Here is a 21,990-nt window from a genome sequence, read left to right on the forward strand (position 1 = left end):
ACTCCACCTTAATATTTACATGAAAAGTTATATGGCTCTGAGCCCTATGGGACTTAACTTCTGAGGTCATCACTCTCCTAGAACTAAGAACTACGGCAGTCTATGCCGTAAGGATTCTCTATCTCATGCGTGAAGAATACTCCGTTCTGACTGTTCAGTTTTCTTTAATGCCTATCGAAAAACATTATCCTCCCGCGTTAGTCCGCGTTTTTCATGACTAACCAATCAACAAATGACACACTTTCGAACTGTACTTTTTCCCGAAGTAAATATTTAACTTCCTGATATATTGTTTACACTTTACTTTATTAACTTTTTACGTTTGCACTCGATTAAACTTTCCTTTTACTATAAACTTACTTAACATATTATGATACAAAATTCCTCGTCATCTGCATTAACATGTCTTAAAGACTTCTCATCCTAGTTCGTATGGCGTTTGTCAATCTAACAATGATCTACGTATTTACTTTAGACCACATTCACGCATCATTCACACTACTAAACGCATATGCAAAACTTTAGAAACATAGATAAACAATAAAGCCTTCAAGAAATAAACAGAACAATTCACGAAAACATTCTCATGACCTGTTTCTTGGATGTCTCTGTCCACTACTGTACTCTGGTGGAGGAAAATTACAACTCATTAGAACTACGTACTCGAACTATCAACTCTCAGAGTACTACTTGGCACCTACATCCTCAATTATTTGCATTTTGTATTCCAACCTCTGTATTCCTGTACAGCTTATGCCCTCTACATCCGGTCTCTTATCATTGTCAGCGTTTTTCCCGTATCCCTTCCTATCCGTTTCAGCATTCAGTCTCCTCATTCCTTATCTTATCATTCCACCTAATTTTCAACGTTCATCTGTAGTACCACATCTGAGATTCTCCGACTCTCTTTTGTTACAGTTTTCTCTCAGTCCATGTATTACTGCCATACAACGCTGTGCTCCAGACATAATAATCAGAAATTTCTTTCTCATAGTAAGGCCTGTGTTTTACACTAGTAGACTTCTCTTGGCCATGAATGCCCTTTTTTCCAGTGGCAGACTGCTTTTGATGTCCTCCTTGTTCCGTTTGTCGGGTTATTTTTCTGCCTCCGCAGTAGAATTCCTAAACTTAATCTACTTCGTAAGAATCAAAACTGATGTTCACTTTTTCGCTGTTCTCATTTCTGCTGCTTTTCAGTAGTTTTCTCTTTTTTTCAATTTACTCTGAATCGATATTCTGTACTTATTATACTTTTCATTTCATTCAGCAGATCATTTCATTCTTCTTCATCTTTACACAGGATAGCAGTTTCATCAGTGAACCGTTCATAGATATTCTTTCACCCTGAATTTTGATTTCACTGCTGAACCTTTCCTTTATTTCCATCATTCCTTCTTCAATGTACAGACTGAAGAGTAGGGCCGAAAGATTGGGCGAAAGACTAGATCCGTGTCTTGCACCCTTTTTAATATGAATACTTCGTTCTTCGTCGTCCACTCTTATTAATCCCCCTTTGCCCTCGTATTGTATATGATCCGTCTCTCCCGATAGCTTACTCCTTTTTTCTCAAAATTTCGAATACCTTACGGCACTACACATTTCGAACGCTTTTGCCATAGACAAATCTTATGAAAATGTCTTGGTGGTTTTTAGTCTTGCTTACATTATCGACCGGAAAGTTAGAATTGCCTCTCTACTGCTTTTACCTACCCTAAAGTCAAACTGATCGTCATGTAACACATCCTCAATTTTCTTGCCCATCGTTCTGTATTTTACCCTTGTCAGCAACTTGTATGCACGAGCCGTTAAGCTGATTTTGCGATAATTCCTGGACTTGTCAGCCCTTGCTGTCTTCGGAATTGTGTGGATGATTTTTTTCCGAAGATCACATGGTGTGTAGGCAAACTCATACACACCAACGTGAACAATCGTTTTGTTGCCACTTCCCCAATGATTTTAGAAATTCTAATGGAATGCTACCTATCCCTTATTTTTATCTCAAGTCCTCCAAAGCCCTATTAAATTCTGATTCTAATACTGGATCAACTATCTCTTCTAAATGGACTTCTGTTTCTTCTTCTATCACATCAGACAAGTATTCCCCTTCACAGAGACCTTCAACGTACTCTTTCCGCTCCTTCCTTTCCCCTGCATTTAACAGTGGAGTTCTAGCTTAACTCTTTACGTTACCACCGTGCTTTCATAGAAGGTTGTTTTGGCTTTTCTATATGCTGAGTCAGTCTTTCCGACGATCATTATTTTTTAGATTTCTTCACACTTTCCATGCTGCCATTTAGTCTTAGCTTCACTGAACTTCCTAATTATTCCGTTTCTCAGCGACTTCTATTACTGTGCTCCTGAATTTCCCTTAACATTATTGTAATCCCTTCTTTCAACGATCAACTGAAGTGTTTCCTCTTTTATCCATGGTTGCTTTGCAGTTACCTTCTTTGTACATGTGTTTCTTCTTCCACCATTTGTAATATCTCTTTTTAGGGATATCCTGTACTGCTTACAGAGTTATTCTTTATTTCTATATCTATAGCTTAGAGAAATTCTAGAGCATCTTACCATTTCTTTATACTGCCGGATCCCAGTTCTTTGCTTATTGAGGCTTCCTGACTCATATCTTAAATTTCAGCCTAGTCTTCATCACTATTAAATTGTGATCTGAGTCTATGTCCAGGGTACACATTACGACCTAGTATATGATTTCGGAATCTCTGTCTGACCAAGGTGTAATGTAACTGAAATCTTCCCTTATCACCCTGCTTTTTACAAGTAGGCATTCTCCATTGATGATTCTCGAACAGAGTATTCGGAATTACTAGCTGAAATTTGTTACAGACCTCAATTAACCTTTCTCCTCTCTCATTCCTTGTCCCAAACCTAAATTCTGCTGTAAACCTTTCTTCTACTCCCTCCACTACAATTGTATTCCAGTACACTACAATTGTATCATGCTTTTACGTATTGTATTACCTCTTCAGTATCCTCATATACTTTCCCTATCTTCATCTTCAGCTTACGACGTCGGCATGTATACCTGAACAATCGTTGTCGTTGTTGGTTTGCTGTTGGTTCTGCTAAGAACAACACCAGCACTGAAATATTAATAGAAACGTACTCTCTGTCCTACGTTCCTATTCATAACGAACCCTACTCCCGTGATACCATTTTCTGCTGCTGTTGATATTACCCTATTCTCATCCTCGTCTTCTTTCCATTCCAGTTCACTGACCCCTACTATAATCAGATTGAATCTTCGTATCTACCCTTTGAGATTTTCTCGCTTCCCTACCTCTTTCAAGCTTCTGAGATTCGACTCGCCGATTCAGAGAGCTCTGTCGTGTCGTTGGTTAATTAATCTTTGTCATAGTCATCTCTTCCTTGGTAGTCATCTCCGGAGATCCGAATGAGGGACTATTCCGGAATCTGTTGCCATTGGAGAGCCCATCATGACACGTTTTCAATTAGAGACCACATTTAGTGTGTCTGTAATGTAGTGGTTTCCAGTGCCTTCTGGGTCCTCCTGCCCCTGATCATTTCTGATTCTTCCCTCTTTAGGGACATTTTCCCACCCCAAGGGCAATTGAGTGTCCTGAACCTCTGTCCTCTCCTCTGCTCTCTTTGACAAAGCTATGGAAAAGAGGAGCGTGACTCCTCATTCTGGAAGTCTTTTATCAGTAATGCTGCTTATTAATCAAAATACAAGCGGTGGCGGGTTTTGGCTTTCTCGCCAAGGGAAAGGCATATCCCAAACGGCTAAGTTTGTTAAGTGCTTGTGTGATGCTCAGGTTAAAGCATTCCGTGCATGGCTGTATGGTGCTTCCCAAAACCGGCGCCGAGGCAAATATTGCGCACCACGGGCCATAGATATATGTGGTGAACGACAGCTGCTGAGTAGTACGCAAGCGGAAGACGTGCAAGTGTTGCAGCAACTGACCACCCAGATAAACCAAGGGACTACCAACAGCGTCTTCTCGAAGACCGTTCACTACGTATGGGCATCCGCAGCAGGCGCCTTGTTCAAGCACCTGTGCTGACTCCGGTTCATCGGCGATGAAGGATACACAACTGGCACACTGTGCGGTAACAGGCAGCCTTTGAGGTTCATGCTCAATCGGACAGATGTCCGTTAGCACGTAGGACATCAAATGTCTGAAAGTAAACAACGTGCAATAATCGTCGGAAGGTTGCAAGCCGGAGGAGGGCGCTTTATGACAGGGTGAATTTTTTCGTCGCATTCCCTCTGGGCGATACAGTAATTAAGGAAGGCATAATGGATCGACGCAAGTAGCCTTGGGGACTATATCCGCCGTTAAGTGCACTTCCTTTTTCCTTGTCATGATGATGTGGACCAGCGCGACCACATAACGTGTCACACAGCCCGCAGTGTACATGCGAGGCTCGAAGACCACCAGAATGTGTTTCCCATACACTCCTAGCCATTAAAATTCTTGGATTTAAAAGCAGCGACGATGATTCGGAAACTGATCGTAGTTTTAGAGGAAAATGGTTCTGTTCAAAAATCAAATTGCTCCAAGCACTATGGGACAACATCTGAGCTCATCAGTCCCCTAGAACTTAGAACCACTTAAACCTAACTAACCTAACGACACCACACATCCATGCTCGAGGCAGGATTCGTACCTTCGAGCGTAGCAGCAGCAGCGCGGTTCCGGACTGAACCGACTATAACATCTCGTCCACAGCGGCCAGCAATGGTTCTGTGACGAACCCCTTACATACTGCCAGACTACGCTCCGCTGGCAACGAAGACAACACTGAAAGAGTTAGGGCCAGCGTCGTAGAAGAACCAGAAACAACGGCCCGAAAACGATGTAGGGATGTAGGGAATTAGGGATGTCCTGAATATACTTAAGGAGAATTTCAGGACATGGTTTAAAAATATTTCCATACAAAGTACAGTTAGTGCAGTAACTGGAACCCCTCGGCCAGAAAATGCGCTGAAAATTTACATTCGCAGCCAACGACTATCCAGAGAAAACAATGAATTTAATCGTCAACTTGTAACGTCATACGAAGCTGATTTTCATTTGGATGGCTTCAACAATTAACAAAGCTGTCCTTTCTAGGGTACAGAAAATCCAGTGATAGTTCGTCAACGCCAACTGTAGATTATTAAGTGCACAGTTTGGTGTGGGCTTGAGGCGTGGCGCCCTATATCGATCCTGTCTAGAGCCAGTGTATAACTCATGCGGGCGCAGTGACAGATGGTCAGAAGCGTGTTCAGTCGAGTAAAAGCTGTACAGGAATACAGAGGTTGGAATACAAAATGCAAATAATTCAGGATGTAGGTGCCAAGTAGTACTCTGAGATGAATGAGTTGGTATAGGAGAGGACATTGTGGCGGAGTCAGAGGAGTGAAGATTCAAAAAAAAAAAAAAAAAAAAAAAAACGCCCAGGTTAATGGTTTCTCCTATTCATTTTCCGGTGCTGAAACAGAATTGGTATTGGCTCATGGCCCCAACAGCTCGGCGGCTTTAAAGCGGTTACACAGAAGTTATCCTGAAACTTTGTTACAGTGTTTATTAACGTATTGGCCTGCAAGTCTTTGGACCTGAGGAACCCCTGTCTGTTTGTTTTTTAACAATGAGTTCTTCAGAGGTTTCCAATAATGTAGGTACCCTGCCCAGGCGCTAGGCATCTTTCAGTAATGGTGTTAGGAACGGTGTGATCTGGGGTGCTGGTTTTTCCAGTGTTTCGGAGTGGATACCATCTGGTCCGGGTACGTTTTTATTTTTGGGTTCTGAAATTGCTAATTTAACTTCTTCTTGTGCAAAAGAACAGGTAACAGTTCCAGTGTTGCAGTGCCCTTTGGCATGTGTAACTTTTGTGTTAGTGTTGTATGATACTGCGTGTCTGTATCGACGACTTCATCAGGGAGCAGTTTATACAGCAGAAACTCTGCTGTATTCCTCCATCCCCTCGTCATCGTGCCGTCATCCTATGTCAGCGTTACAAGAACTATTGGGTTTTTTATCTTCTTTGTCAGTATTTTGTATGACCCCCCATATACTTTGATCTGTTCGTTTTGTTACAACTCGTTCCCGTTGTAGTTTACGCATGTCGCATAGAGTCTGTCTGTATGAGTCTCGTGCATGTCTATGGGCTTAAAGTCCTATGCGTCTGTCTGTCTCTGATATCCTCCTGTGATGGAATTTTCGTTGATTGTGGCGTTTTATTTGAGTCTCGTTAGTTCGTTGGTTGACGGTGAGTGTTTTGTGTTCTTTGCAGCCAATACTTCAGTTTTTATCCATGTCATTTTACCTGTGTTGTTTGTGTGGTCTCTAATCGATACCTCCATTGACGTTTCCTAGACCGTGATTTTCGGATAATTTCCGTTAATTTGTTCGAATCTGCTTAATGCAACAATAAGTGCTGGGTGTGCGATGTGATAGTTGTGTTCTGAGTATGAGTTAGTGTGCATTTTACTGATTAGATTGTCGTGTACCGTTCAGTTTGTTAAATATACGATTTCTGCATTATTTCCTAGCGCAAAGGCGATATTATTGGTCGTACCACCGAACCCTGTTAATGTTGGAATAGGTATATCTGTGTTCATTACATGTAACTGTGTTTCTTGTGTTAGGTAGGTGATTATACGTCCTCTGTCATCCATTTTGTTTGAGCTCCAGAGAATGGATCATGAATTAACGTCACCAAAGGTCACTAATATTTTTCCTCTGGCATACATTGCTGCTCTCTGTGTAAGGTTGTATTTTATGGCTATATTGGGCGTACATGGACGCAACCACTCATGTAATATTCGTACTGGTTATCTCTATGGTAACTAAATGTTGACTGCATAACTGTTTTACCTTAATTATGTTGTAAGTTCTATTGAAAAGTCCTGTTGTATCCTTACAGTCATTGCTGCCTGTTATCATGGCAGCGTGTTTTGATAGACTTATTAGTTGTCCATATCTGTTATAAGGTTCCTGTAAGCACGTGATGTCTGACTATAAGTCTTGAGCTATTTTTGGGAGTTTTTGTATTATATTGTAAGATATTTATTTTTGTCTATGTATTCTTCGTGTTTTATATGGACAAAGCATTTACTGTCCATCTGTGAGTAACTTTGGATGACGCAATCTAAGTAGCGTCCGTTCCCCAGATTGCAAAATCTTTTTTTCCTCTAGTCAACTTCTAAGAAAGTTAAATTCTAAACTATGGTAATTAGGTGTATCTGGCTTCTTGCTGGTGCTAGTTTCAGCTGCTTTTCTTGCGGTGGTACTAAATGGATTGTGGTTTGGTGTTGGTCGCTAATTGGGAGACATTTTAAGATCTTTTATGGATAGCGCATGATTTCATTTCATTTTGTCATACGCATCTTATCCTCTGTATCCCGGAAATTGGAACTGGGACATTTCTGACATCGAAATGGACCCACAAAATTCAAATCGAGGAGTGCCTGCAAATCAGGGATATAGTTCATGTCATGTGGCCATAAGTATAGAGTGTATTTTCAGTAGAAAAATAGGACTAAAAGTTTGCCGCATGAAAAATAACACATATGAACGCAGGATGTCCTTAGAGTACCACTGTGCTGTCAAGATTTCCCTCAGTCATTGCAGGTGCTGACGTGAAGCGCCGGTTAGTCAGTTAGCTGCGTGCTACCTAGATCATCTGAAAGATTCATGTATCGAAATGATGTGGAGGGAGTCAGTTTACGGAATACGTATACATTGCTTGTGCTTACATTAATGAACTACCTTTTATCTTGCTCACGCAACTAAAAATAAATTTTTTTACCCATTAAGCCAGGAGTAACACCGCAGTTCTTCTCCAGAACATTTTAAGAAAGAGGTATCTCTGCAAGTCACCGCCATATTCGCCGACGGTACTGACGAACCGCGATTCATTTCTGAACGCTAAGCGATGCCCTTTACGTGCAATACAAGACTCTCGCTCACGGTAGCAGTCCGAAGGCAAGAGCCTGTCTAGGAGTGTGGAAGGAGGCGTATGCGTTCGATGGAAATTCCCTAGTGCGGCTCCTACTAGCCGCCCACCAATTGGGCAAAAAATATTGTAGGGAGTCCAGTACTCCTTCTACAATAGCAGGTGCAAATGTGAATGGGTAACGATATGTTTGCTGCATAACACGGTGTTCCTCCCTTGTGGTCGACGGGGACTTTTACGACTAATATAATATGTCTTCCCTCATTTTCCCTTGTAGTCCGACGTGAGGCCACTGTCACAAAAGAATGCCCCACAGATCTGGATAACGCACTATTCGACTAGCCTCCCAAATAGTGATCAGCAGTGAGCCTTCTTTGAAACTCTAATGGGTGCTGATAATGCTGTTTCACACGAATAGACGGCATCCCTTCATCCTTCATAGAGACTACTCAACGTTCGATGATCCATGGCCCCCTTATACATCCTACAAGCCTGGTAACAAAACTCAACATGAAAACACTTATGCAGTGTAGTGGCTGTTCCACTGGTCACAGAGAATTACAACTCTGATCATTCAAACACCCGGCGATGACGTGTGCAAAGTTATATCGACATCCAACGATGTCTTGTGCTTACCTTTCTGCTAAGCAGTGTACTACCAACCTATTTATAAAGTATGTCTACAAGTTTTTATAATGTTACGGTCAGACTCTACTTTCTGAAGCAACTGATACACAACACATCAAGTTCAGCAAATTGTCCAGGGGAGTGACCGATATGAGTCGTAAAACGCGGCGAGATACTCTCGCTTTATCCTTTGCAGTTATCTAACGCTGGTTACTCTTAACACCTTACAACAAATATTTTATATCCTCGGAGTACCGGTATCGGTCAGTCATAACCATATTCAGATATGCAGCAAAACACAAATATAACTAGTGTATGTCTACACCTTACTGACATACATGCGAAAATTATGTGCATTAAATATGACTAGGCATACCTGTTATATAAAAAGCATGTCCTAATACACTGATGCCATAGTGGTATCGTCAAATGCAGAACACGAAATCAGCCCCAGCAAGGTCACACATACATACATTATGGTATACACTAGAGTCATCTTGTTAGCGGAGCTACTGTTCAAAACAAACCTGTACAGTAGCCACAAAATCTTCGTGACGCAAGCTCGCCAGATGTCGCTGCTGTAGGTGTACACATATTCTTCAATGATATAGGATGCAAAATAAAAAGTAGAATACAATCTGTAAAGCCTGTGGTAGGTAGTAAAATGCTACAAATGAAGACACAACAAAAGTTATATTGTTAAAAAGGAAAAAGTTATGTTACATAAATTCTGAAAACCTCTAGCGGCGAATTTTAGATGAAAATATAAAGGCACAAGCAATAAACAGCTTACGGAGTATAAAGATTAATAAAAAAATCTAAACATCACAAAAACAAATAGCGAAAGTATCCCATTGAATGAAAATAAATTCTAGCATATAATCAGCGACCTCTGTTGGTGCTACCACCAAAATGCCACATAGGTGACAAGTACAAGCATTTTTCACAGTTACTGTAATCAATTCTCTATACTCCAGCGTCATTACAAATGCTTTACCCCGTTTTCAGTTTATATTTTACTTACGTTGTAAAGTGTTGTTAGCCTCACAACCTAACATTAGTTTTTCCAAAGCATTTTTGTATTTGCAGGGACACTATACCGTCAAATTTCATCGAAATGATTTTCGTTCGTTCTTTATTGGTTCCATTTTTCTGGGTAGTGTGCGTCTGCTTGCTGTTTATTATACCTTTCTTTAGCCTACTGTAAGGGCGCATGACGACATTTATTGAAAATCCATTAGCTATTGCAGTTTGCTTTAAAGTGCTGAGTAATTTACGTATTTCTTTTCCAGCCAATGTTAGACGAAGGAACCGGTGAATACTAAGGCGAAGGGGACTTTTTTTTACCGAGGAGGATGCCATGGACTTGCATTGATGATACTATCTGTACATATAGGTTTTTCTGAACTTCGGAAACTTACGTGTATTATAAACTTTCTTAACAGTTGGGTCGAGGTAGTTAATGAAGCTCCCTTTTAGTTTATGGTGCGAATTACTTGGGCAAATGCGTTGAACTCACACTATCAGTAGTAAAATGTCCTCAACATAACACTTATAATAAATCGCTTTTTTCTTTTAGCTGTGGAAACTTGGCAAGAAATTTGCATTCTGAACTTTTAACAAAAACTTCTGCTAAAGTAGCAGCTAGACCATTACCGATCCCAAACCCATCTGTTTCATAATATATTTTGTCATTTAAAGTAAAAATATTGTAAGCTAAAACAAAATCTCTGAATTCAATTACTTCTGTACAGATGTTGCTGTGTGATAGCAGATTACGTCTAATAATTTCCATAGTTTCTTTTATCGTGTCGTTAATCTAAAGGTCTTTTTCATATAAGGATGCTAATATCGCATTATCTGCTATACGCATACCCTTGACTGCATTTGCAAACTCAGAACTCTTTTTGATATCAGAATAAGTACTGAAAGAGTAAACTGATTTAAGTTTATTGGTAAGAAACTTCTTTACTTAATAACATAGTGATGATATATTATTCACAATCGGCCCAACCGGAATGCCGTCTTTGTGAATCTTAACTTGAGATCTTAGTGGGGGCAGTTTAGCATTCATCATTTTAAGCGATTTCGTTCCGTAATCGTTAAGAAGAAATTGGAGTCTCTCTCTCTTTCTACGCAAACGAGTCTGAATCTTCTCAATTGGAGCTTCGTAATTTCTGTAATATCGCTTTCTGGAAAAAAAAAATTTCGTCTTACTAGCGTAGTCATCTTCACGTATAAGAACTGCCATATTTCCCTTGTCTGTCGAATGACCATTGCTTTGTCTTACTCTAACTTTGTACTGAGATTTGTTAAAGCTCGGCTCTCGTGATTGACAACTTTACAAGAACTATTTACAACTGAAAAAGCTTTATTGAGCTTACTCCAGAACGTGATTGTTCTGGCGGTCCAGATGCTATGTCATATGGGCCTACTCATCTCCAGATATTTAAACACGATACACTTGTCTGTCAACGTTATTATGACACTGTACTCTTTGCCAAGCGCAGTGGCCAAGCACTTCGAGGCGCCATGCACGGATTGCGGGGCACATCCCGCCGGAGGATCTAGTCCTCCCTCGGTCATGAGCTTGTGTGTTGTTCTTAGCATAAGTTAGTTTAAATAGTGTGTAAGTCTAGGGACCGATAACCTCAGGAGTTTGGTCCCTTATGAACTCTCTCTCACACAGACACACACACACACACACACACACACACACACACACGTGGAGGCGCGCGCGCTGTTCTCTTTCCACTCTTGCGTCTTATCAGAGATGACAATGCGCCACAGAATGGAACAGTGCAAGTAGAACGAGAGAACGCCCCATGAGTGGTATGATTTGTCCAATCCCGAGACTTAAATTGCATCGAACACGTGTAGGAGACATATTGCGGCACGTGCACATGTACCAAGGATCATCCAGCAGTTGGCGACTGCGGTGGTGGAGGATCGAAACGCCCTACCACAAGAACTCAATATCAACCACGTGGCAAGCACTGGAGTATGTTGCGGATCGTGGTCATCACGCACACACTATTAAGAGCCATGTCGCGACTTTTGTAACGTCCAGCTTACTACCACAAGCAAGCTGACTTTAGTGTAATTACCGTTTTCGAATAAACATGTCGTTTCTGGTCTTTGACTGCTATAGTATTCAAAGAACTGTGACAGACGCCCGAACAACAGGGACCTACATGCATTGACAATAGAAAATAGCGCATTGAGAATGGCTAGCCACTAGCTGAAATCTGGATTTGCGTGAAAAAAATCTAAAAAAGGACGACTTATTGCCGCATTCTATAATTTATAACAGCTGCGTTGGTCGACAGGGACACTGCATACGAAAATTACTTTCGTTCTTAGGTTTCGAGCACCTTTGTATGATATCACGTTCAGACGGAAGTCAGGACAAAAAATGGCTCTGAGCACTATGGGACTTAACATCTGTGGTCATCAGTCCCCTACAACTTAGAACTACTTAAACCTAACTAAGCTAAGGACATCACACACATCCATGCCCGAGGCAGAATTCGAACCAGCCACCGTAGATCAGGACAAGGAGGGCCGTTGTTGAAATGGAGAATGGAATTGACCTAGATAGGTTTGGCGTTTAGCTGACCCGAAACGGTTTTTAAAAACATGCATTTGCACTTTCCTCCCCGAAAGCTAGTCTCCAGCTTCTTAACCTCGTCATATACATATTGAAACGTCCCCTTTGAAAAACTGTCCACGACTGGTCTACGTGAAACGTCCTCTTTGAAAAATTTATACACGACTGTGCTTAATCTGACACACAATATTTTTAGCGCAACACAATCTGACTTTCAATAATCCCTACAAAAGAATGGCCCTGACTAACATTAACCTACACCTTTCACAAATCACTTACCTCACAAAAAATCTTCGTTACTCGAACTACTGCAATACAGCGAGCACCACTACTGCCAGCTAAATAAAAGATTCTAACTACGGAAGGCACTAACTACTGATAGGTATAGTTAGCAAATGAAAGATTTTAATAGAGAACAAACAGTGTATTTACCTTAATAGTCAAAATATATATGATAGTTCATGACATCCAGTCTTACAAATTACAAAACTCCGGCATCGCTCTCCCCACGTCCACCACTGCTGGCGGCTCACCTCCAACTGCGCAACGCTACGCGCTGTAAGCATCCAGCTGCCTCTGCTCAACACTACAATGGCAGACAACAATGCAAACTAAACACACACTGCGCACAGCACAGCCAGTGATTTTTCATACCGAGCGCTAAGCGGCGTTACCAATAAGAAAATCTAAACAGCCTACTTACAATATATGTACTGATTAATGAGGTGTAGAGAGAGTTTTCTGAAAATAATCTAAAGATAGACTTCAGTTTTCTGGCAGTTGAATATCTTTGAAACAACGAATGAAAATATAGAAGTTGCAATCGGTTTTACATCTGGTATTATGTCTATCTAATATTCTGCTAGATAAACTTGCTGCAATGTCAGCTGGAAAATGTGAAAAAAGTATTTTATCCATCCTCAGAAACTGTGATTGTCTGTAACCAAATAAGAAGCTACCAGTTGCACAAAAGAAATGTGAGTTCTTCGCAGGTTTCGGGAACCTAGTGCCCTCCTTCAGAAGGTTGAACCTATCGCATTGTGTTACTTATTGCTACAGATTTTTTTTTAGGACCACGGAATTTTGCTTCTTCATTTCAATGTTAATACAATTCTGTGATAGGTATAACGTTCGGAAAGAGGGGACTAAGTGCCCGAAGCCAGTATAGAAATAAGTTCTTTTATGCAGCTGGTTGCTTACTATTTCGTTGCACTGTCGATAAACAAGCTGTCAGCACAAGCATCTCTTTTCCTTCATGCCGCCCCCCCCCCCCCCCTCCCCAGCACCACGGTATTTGGAAACATAACAAAATTCTTCTGAGGATGCCTAGCTGTCGTCGGCAGCGGGGTGCTGCAGCTATTGTATCGCAGTGCCTGTGGTTTTTACAGACGGGGCTGGAGAGGCGGAAAGAGTCGAGTGCGGCGCCCCTGGCGGGCAGTGGCTGCACTACACCCGACGAGCCGCCGCTCCTGGACGACCCTTATCCCTTCGCCCTCGTACTACGGCTTCGTGTCCTCCAGGTACAGTGGACAGTTTGTGAAGTATTGTACATGCTGATAATTCAGTAATCTATGCCGTGTAACAATGTTTCATTAATACTCAGATAATACTTGATGTTAGAAACGCAATGTTTGCGAAGAAAGTGGCGCAAGTGATTGAAGATGATAGGTAAGGCCTCAGATCCCAGTGATCGAATTTAGTATCTAGCACAGTTTGTAGTGGTCCTAAGGTGAGAAAATATCACCATAACCTGCATATAAAGCACCTGCATATCCTGACACTTAATCTAAGTTCGCTCGAATCTTTTTTGAGATAAAATCAACAAGCATATCTTAGTAGCGTATCAATTCATTGACAGTTCCATCGGCGTCAGAACTTATCGACCATTGTCCACCTCTGAATTGTGGGCCACCTGGTGGAGATGCAGGCACATGTCCCGCTAAGGAAAGTATGTAGCATAGGTCAACTGGCCATATTGCTGGGTATTATGCAACCCACAAGCCCTTCAAATAACAGGCGCAAGATTTTCATACTCTCTCGATCGCTACTTGCAAACTATTAACTACAGAAAAACTGAACACGATATTTTTGTGGGAAATGTAATGTAGTTTGATTTTGTACTGAGATGCGTTTTCGGTAGAGGCCATAGTACTAGAATTATCCAAGAAATTATACAAAACTGATTTCCAAACACGTATTTCTGGAATAACTCGAAAACTGTGGGCTCTAGCGAAAGTATAACTGCATCAAATTTTCTACAAAAAGTTCCTGTCCATTTTTTCTGTGGGACAAATAGTTTCCTAATAGCTAGAGAACAGGAAAACCTTGTATTTTGAGGCATTGCAGAATGCATAAAACCCATCAGTAGGTCTGCTAAATCACCCTTTATGGATGGAGGAGAGACAATTGGAGAATCACTCTATCAACGATACAGACTGTATATGGAGAAATCGACTGATATAATCGATTTTGACAAAAGGCAGACTTTTGTTTCTTAGCTCCTGAAAAAGAGCATCTTGGAAATGGCGAAGGAGGTCGATTGTTCGCGTGCTGCTTTCGTGATCATGTATAGAAAGTGCTTAGACAACAGTCCGAGCACGAGTAGGCAATAAGATATTCTGCGCCGAAGCTTCATGACAGAACGTGGAGGTCGGAGGCTTGCCCTCCCTGTAAAAGATAGGCTACAATGCTAGTGTTGATACAAGATTTTCGGAACACACCATCCAGCGACATTTTTGAACATGGACTCCACAGTAGACGACCTCTACAAGTTCACATGTTAACTAGACGACATCGCTAATTACCAATGCAGTCATCACCATATCTTCGATAGCGAATATCCACTAGAAACATGCACCGCACCGCAGACTCAGGCTGATGGAAGCATTATTATACTATGGAGAATATTCATCCGCGCTTACAAGGACGTGTGGTACTAATCCGAAGGCACCAAGACTGTTGTGAACTACTGTGAATATTATTACGGACCACTTGCATCCTTTCATGCTTTGCCATCCCCAGTGACAAAGCTACCTTCTAGCCCAATAATTCTCCATGTCACGAGGTCATAATGGTTCCACAGTGGTTTTTGGTGTGTGAGGGTGAACTTACGTTGATGTCTTGCAAATATCAACGTGATTCGCCTTAACAGAATACGATGGAACACATCTGAGACGCTATTGGGTTGCAGCTCCGCGATCACATACTACTAGCTTTTAACAATTGGTAATTGCGTAACCTGTTCTTAGACATCTGGTGCCACATATCTTCCGAAAACGACTAAGAACTTTATAGAAAACATGATGTACCGAATTTGCGAAGATGGACAAACACGCTGTGGGAAATGCCATGTGGCTAGGGCTTCCGTTCCCCCGGTGCAAGTCTTTCGAGTTGACGCCACTTCGGCGACCTGCGTGTTGATAACACGCTGTTAATCAGATGGTTATATTGTTCAGGCTCACCTGTGTACATAGAACATCGCAGGCCTCGCTACCTAGTCCTCCGATGTTTCTTATAAACGTAAATGATATTCCGTTAGCGTCATCTCTATATTGGATAACCTTTTCTCTATGTGCTTTAAGAATAGGTTGTACGAATTGTACCACGCCTCGTATTGAGAAAGCTGACTTCTAAAATGTTTGACAACACGAACAGATTGTTCAAGGTAAATCGATTATTACCAAAAATTCTCACAGTTCAGTACATGAAATTCAGTGAGTCTCATAGAACACCAGAAATCATTAAAATGTTCAATTCCATCAATGACTTTGATTGTCTTTGAAAATACAGGAAGATCGGAAACTGAAATGGAAAACTCAATGTATTCGACTGCTGTCTTGGAGTTGTGTGATTTTTGGCTGAAGTGGTGGAGCCACCTCTAGGGCAAACTTGGAAGGTGTGAGCCCGAAACGAGGCAGTCGGTGGTGAAGCGAGGACGACATAGTTCGGTAGGCGCTTGTAACGTGTGCTGTGAGTTGGCGAGCCGCTGATGAAACTCTACTGTGCTCGGCCCAGTGTACGGTCTCACCACAAGATATAGTTGGTGTTCCTGGTTACTGTTGGTTGATGTGGATACGACGACCTCATGGTAGTGGATTCAGTCACAGCCTGGAGGGAAGTTAGGTCTGTACACAGCCTATGGCAGTATCAGGCACGGTGAAATTAACTGTGTGTTTCTTCTATATTTAAAGTGTTGGTAGGACTAAGTTTTACTTCAGTGTTATCCGACCTCTTATTAACTGCAGTAATGGTGTCTGACATGTGTGATGAATTCGACCGTTATTTTAAACGATTCTGATACTGAGCACATAGTTTGCGACTGTGTATAATCCTCGTGCAGTTGCTTTACTTACTAGTGTCTGGCACTTGTGTTTTGCGCTTGTTGTAAATTCCAAGGAAATTACCTGCAAGTTTGTAAGACAAGTGTATGATGTATACGTGCAAGTGAGGTAAGGTTCATTGAGTTTACGGGCAACTACTATTAAAGTGCTTATGTTATACGGTGGCCTGGCTATCCTTCGAATCGTCAAAATTTAACTGCCGAGTGTGAGTTGAGTAATATTCACTGTAGGTTATGGTAAATCATGGGAACTAAACGAACTTTTCCTTTTGTAATATGAGAACCATTGTCTTCTCTTACTGTTTATTGCTAAGCGTTGCGACCCATTCAGTTTAAACGTAATAAATTAAAAAACTAAATTGGAACGGTATAATTATAACAGTTATTGTTAAATGATGTGAAAATTACCGAGCAATCAGTTCAATAAGCTGCAAAATACTAACACGATTTCTTTACAGACGAATGGAAAAGCTAGTAGAAGCCGACCTCGGGGAAGATCAGTTTGGATTCCGTAGAAACACTGGAACACGTGTGGCAATACTGACCCTACGACGTACCTTAGAAGAAAGATTAAGGAAAGGCAAACCTACATTTCTAGCATTTGTAGACTTAGAGAAAGCTTTTGACAATGTTGACTGGAATACTCTCTTTCAAATTCTAAAGGTGGCAGGGGTAAAATACAGGGAGCGAAAGGCTATTTACAATTTGTACAGAAACCAGATGGCATTTATAAGAGTCGAGGGACAAGAAAGGGAAGTAGTGGTCGGGAAGGGAGTAAGACAGGGTTGTAGCCTCTCCCCGATGTTATTCAATCTGTATATTGAGCAAGCAGTAAAGGAAACAAAAGAAAAATTTGGAGTAGGTATTAAAATCCACAGAGAAGAAATAAAACCTTTGAGGTTCGCCGATGACATTGTAATTCTGTCAGAGACAGCAAAGGACTTGGAAGAGCAGTTGAATGGAATGGACAGTGTCTTGAAAGGAGAATATAAGATGAACATCAACAAAAGCAAAACGAGGATAATGGAATGTAGTCGAATTAAGTCGGGTGATGCTGAGGAAATTAGGTTAGGAAATGAGACACTTAAAGTAGTAAAGGAGTTTTGCTATTTGGGGAGCAAACTAACTGATGCTGGTCGAAGTAGAGAGGATATAAAATGTAGACTGGCAATGGCAAGGAAAGCGTTTCTGAAGAAGATAAATTTGTTAACATCGAGTATAGATTTAAGTGTCAGGAAGTCATTTCTGAAAGTATTTGTATGCAGTGTAGCCATGTATGGAAGTGAAACATGGACGATAAATAGTTTGGACCAGAAGAGAATAGAAGCTTTCGAAATGTGGTTGCACAGAAGAATGCTGAAGATTAGATGGGTAGATCACCTAATTAATGAGGAAGCATAGGATAGAATTGGGGAGAAGAGATGTTTGTGACACAACTTGACCAGAAGAAGGGATCGGTTGTTCTGAGGCATCAAGGGATCACCAGTTTGGCATTGGATGGCAGCGTGGAGGGTAAAAATCGTAGAGACCAAGAGATGAATACATAAGCAGATTCAGAAGGATGTAGGTTGCAGTAGGTACTGGGAGATGAAGCACAGGATAGAGTAGCATGGAGAGCTGCATCAAACCAGTCTCAGGACTGAAGACCGCAACAACAACAACAACATTGTTAAATGCTAAGTCAGATTTCTTTTCAATTTACTTGAGCTTTTTTTGTATACACCATTACTTAGCTGTGTCAGCTGCACAGTGATCGTGTGGCTCATGATGCAGTCCAGTTAGTAAAATTATGTGCCACTGTAATATTTGACTGTGCGAGGTGGCGCAATGGTTAACACATTGGACCTGCAATCCGGAGGACGAAGTTTCGAGTCTGCATCTGGCCATCCAGTTTAGGTCTTCAGTCACTTTCTTAAATCGCTTAACTCGAGAGCCGGGACGGTTCCTTTGACTGGGATGCCTATTTCTTTCCCCATCCTTGACACAATCCGAGCTTGTGCTTCGTGTCTACTGACCTCGATATCGGCCGAACGTTAAACCCAACCTTCCTTTCTTCCTTCTTTAATTTTTGACCACATGTTCGATCCGCTGACGGAATAAACCATCTGATTCCTGGAATTTATTTGTAAATGAAATACATACTGTAAGTGTAAAATTTTATTGGTGTATCTAGGTAATTTACTACTATTAGTCCAACTATTAGTTGAACGTAAAGTCATTTATTAAATAATGGTGTATGATGTATGCTTAAACTGTGAATCATTAGCCTGCTATTCCTTTTAATTTACATTGAAGCTACTATTTAATATTACAGTTGAGTCTTAAATACTCGTGTATTTGGATTGAAGTAAAGCATTAACGAAATATTTGGCTAAATTTAAATACAGTATAAACAAGTGGTTGTTTAAGTAAATATTTTGTCATGTTTCAGATTTCCTAAAGTTCTGTCGTAACGAACTAATATTAATCGTGGTATTAGTTTTCCTACATTATATTTTAGCAAATAGTTTTTTTTTACGTTATGATGCGGTACGATACCCAGAAAGCTTTTATGTCAAATGTCTTGGTGAGCTGTACACACATTTGGTCAAGCTTGACTTGGAAAGTAAGCAAATACTCTTCATATTAAAAGATTTAGTTATTTTCTTAGTGTGTGTGGTGTTATTGATAAGTGTATCAAAATTTCATTTTGCACATTATTCACCCAGACCTCACACCATACTCCCATGTGTTACAAACCAAAGGAACCCAGTGGTTGGACTACATTTGCATTATGCACGATCATAGCCATATGTGATTGTAGATGGAAATCTTGGCTTTTTTCTGCGTAATTTCCTTTATTCGTGACTTTTGGAATCCGTTTCGCGAATGTCGACTTGTGAGGATTAGGTATTTAGCATATTGAAGTTTATTGTAAGAATTAAAACTGACTTAGAGTTCAGTAACATTCCGCAGAGACCTCTGAGAAAGTGCAAAGCATATTGTTGTTGTTGTGATCTCCAGTCCAGAGACTGGTTTGATGCCGCTCTGCAGGCTACTCTATCCTGTTCAAGCTTCTTCATTTCTAAGTAACTACTGCCCCCTACATCCTTCTTAATCTGCTTAGTGTATTCATCCCTTGGTCTCCCTCTACGATTTTTACCCACCACGCTGCCTTCCAATACTAAGTTGGTGATCCCTTGATGCCTCAGAACATTTTCTATCAACCGATCTCTCCTTCTAGACAAGTTGTGGCACAAATTCCTCTTCTCCCCAGTTCTATTCAGTACTTCCTCATTAGTCACGTGATCCACCCATCTAATCGTCAGCATTATTCTGTAGCACCACTTTTCGAAAGCTTCTGTTCTCTTCTTGCCTACACTATTTGTCGTCGACGTTTCACATCCATACATGGCTACACAAGAAAGCATGATAATCTGACAACTGTATTACAAAACAAATATTAAGTAGTGGCCATCACTGTTAGCAAATTTATTTCTTGTAAAAAGCCAATGCGATACAAGGTGTACACACATAAGTTCAGCTAGCTGACAGAGCGTGTTAAAAACCTCATTTGTGATATGGATGACTTAAGAGTGAATGTAATAGTATTATGTTGAACAAGGCCTTCAACTCATTTGAACAGCATTTCCACAGGGACTCTGTGGAGGTAGTTATTACGTTATAGTATAGTTATATTTAGCTATCTGTTACAGAACTATTTAATAAAAGATAAACCATTCTGTTTGACTACAATTTAAATAAAATCTACGTCCTCGAATCTCTTTTCACTTTAGAAACTCCTTTCCAAGAGTAGTCCATTGAACATAATTATGGAAATGCTGAAATGACGTGAGAGCATCCGAAACGTGTTACAGATCGTGTGCGGCATTTCCGCGATGGTGATGGGTACGGTGACGTTCATCGAGGAGCGGGGCGCTCTCAACCTTGGACTCGGTATCCCCGCAGGAGCGGCCACCGTAGCCGCTGCAGGTGAGACGCAGCAGTAGATGACGTCGCCGACAACCACCAGTATTTCAACAGGACTACACCTTGCCATTGTAAAGGCAAAACTGCAGCAAATACCCTCTTTTGCAAAAAAATTTAAAACCCATGCCTACAAGGTTCGAGTAAATCCACCATTGCTGACTATTGTTTTGGCACCAGTCAACTATGGATTACAACACGCGGCGATTGTGGTACTTACTTCCAGCTACTGTGAAAAGAGGGATCGTGGTTTTTGTTTAGATTCTGCGTGGAGTGCTGCTCTCTCGCTTGTCAAAACCAAAGGACAGAGTTAATCCTACTGTTGTTTATTCTGTGTGTGTGTGTGTGTGTGTGTGTGTGTGTGTGTGTGTGTGTGTGTGTATGTGTGTGTTTTATCTATCCGGAGTTTCTCTGCAAACCGTTTTAAATCCCATAGTATAGCGCTTACTTGCTGCAGTTCTACCCAGAAAATGTCAGGGTGTGCTCATGTCGAAATATAGGCGGTCGTCGCCAATATTACCAGCCTTCATTCTCTTACTTTATTTGAACACTAGAGCGTTGTTTGTTTATTTGTGTACATACAGCCGCCGATTATTTGGATAAGCTACGTCTTTAACTGTGGCTCACATGAAAACGTGAGATGACACACTCATTGAAAGAACTCACGCAGCTTTAGATGTACTCATTCTGCATCATGTTAGTGGATTACATCAATTTTGTGGCACTGAGTAAATACGGGAAGTGATTTTCACGTTGTTGAAACAGAGGTCTAGTTATATTAAGATAGGGAGCATACAAAATACTAAATAAAATTGACGAAATAATGGGTTATTTTGATTCTGGATGTACTGGAACCACAACGAAACGCTATATTTCAAACTAAAATTTGTGCTGTATATCCACCCTCCACCCTCTCTCGATAAATCGTTCTCACGTTATTTAGCAGAACGTAACTGTGCGAATCAATTAAATCACGAACAATTTAGTGAGAGGGAACAATTTCTACTGTTTACTTTGTGTAGATTTACGAGTAAAGCTTTGTACTATGTATATGTAATGTATGTAATTAATAAAACGTGCAGGAGAAATTCGTTTAGAATGTAGATGTGGAAAAAAACCGCAAACAAAACCACACGTGAACATCTCTTTCTCTAGAATGAGATTTTCACTCTGCAGCGTGTGCGCTGACATGAAACTTACTGGCAGATTAAAACTGTGTGCCGGACCGAGACTTGAACTCGGGACCTTTGCCTTTCGCGGGCAAGTGCTCTACCAACTTATTTTTCTTCGTTTTGTTCGCTTTACTTTGTTTAATCTGCTCGGGACGGACATCGTAAGGCATCCGTTTAAGTTCGTTATTGATCGATTAACTCAGTTTTTATTTTATTACAGAAAGCAGCCAACCCTCTGACCGAACACGCTGAGCTACCGTCTCGGCATCAACTGAGCTACCCAAGCACGACTCACGCACTGTCCTCACAGCTTTACTTCTGCCAGTACCTCGTCTCCTACCTTACAAACT

At 41.0% G+C, this 21,990-nt stretch overlaps 1 protein-coding gene across 1 annotated transcript in view; it reads left to right on the forward strand.

Annotated features, from left to right (window-relative positions):
• LOC126355777 (uncharacterized) overlaps positions 1-21,990 on the forward strand; it is a 132,520-nt gene that overhangs the window by 65,361 nt on the left and 45,169 nt on the right. Inside the window, exons 3-4 of the mRNA XM_050006181.1 lie at positions 13,552-13,683; positions 20,360-20,474. Of these exons, the coding sequence (XP_049862138.1) occupies positions 13,552-13,683; positions 20,360-20,474 (247 nt within the window). The remainder of the gene's footprint in view (positions 1-13,551; positions 13,684-20,359; positions 20,475-21,990) is intronic.

This window comes from Schistocerca gregaria, chromosome 3 (assembly GCF_023897955.1).
Source record: "Schistocerca gregaria isolate iqSchGreg1 chromosome 3, iqSchGreg1.2, whole genome shotgun sequence".
NCBI classification, from domain to species: Eukaryota; Metazoa; Arthropoda; class Insecta; order Orthoptera; family Acrididae; genus Schistocerca; species Schistocerca gregaria.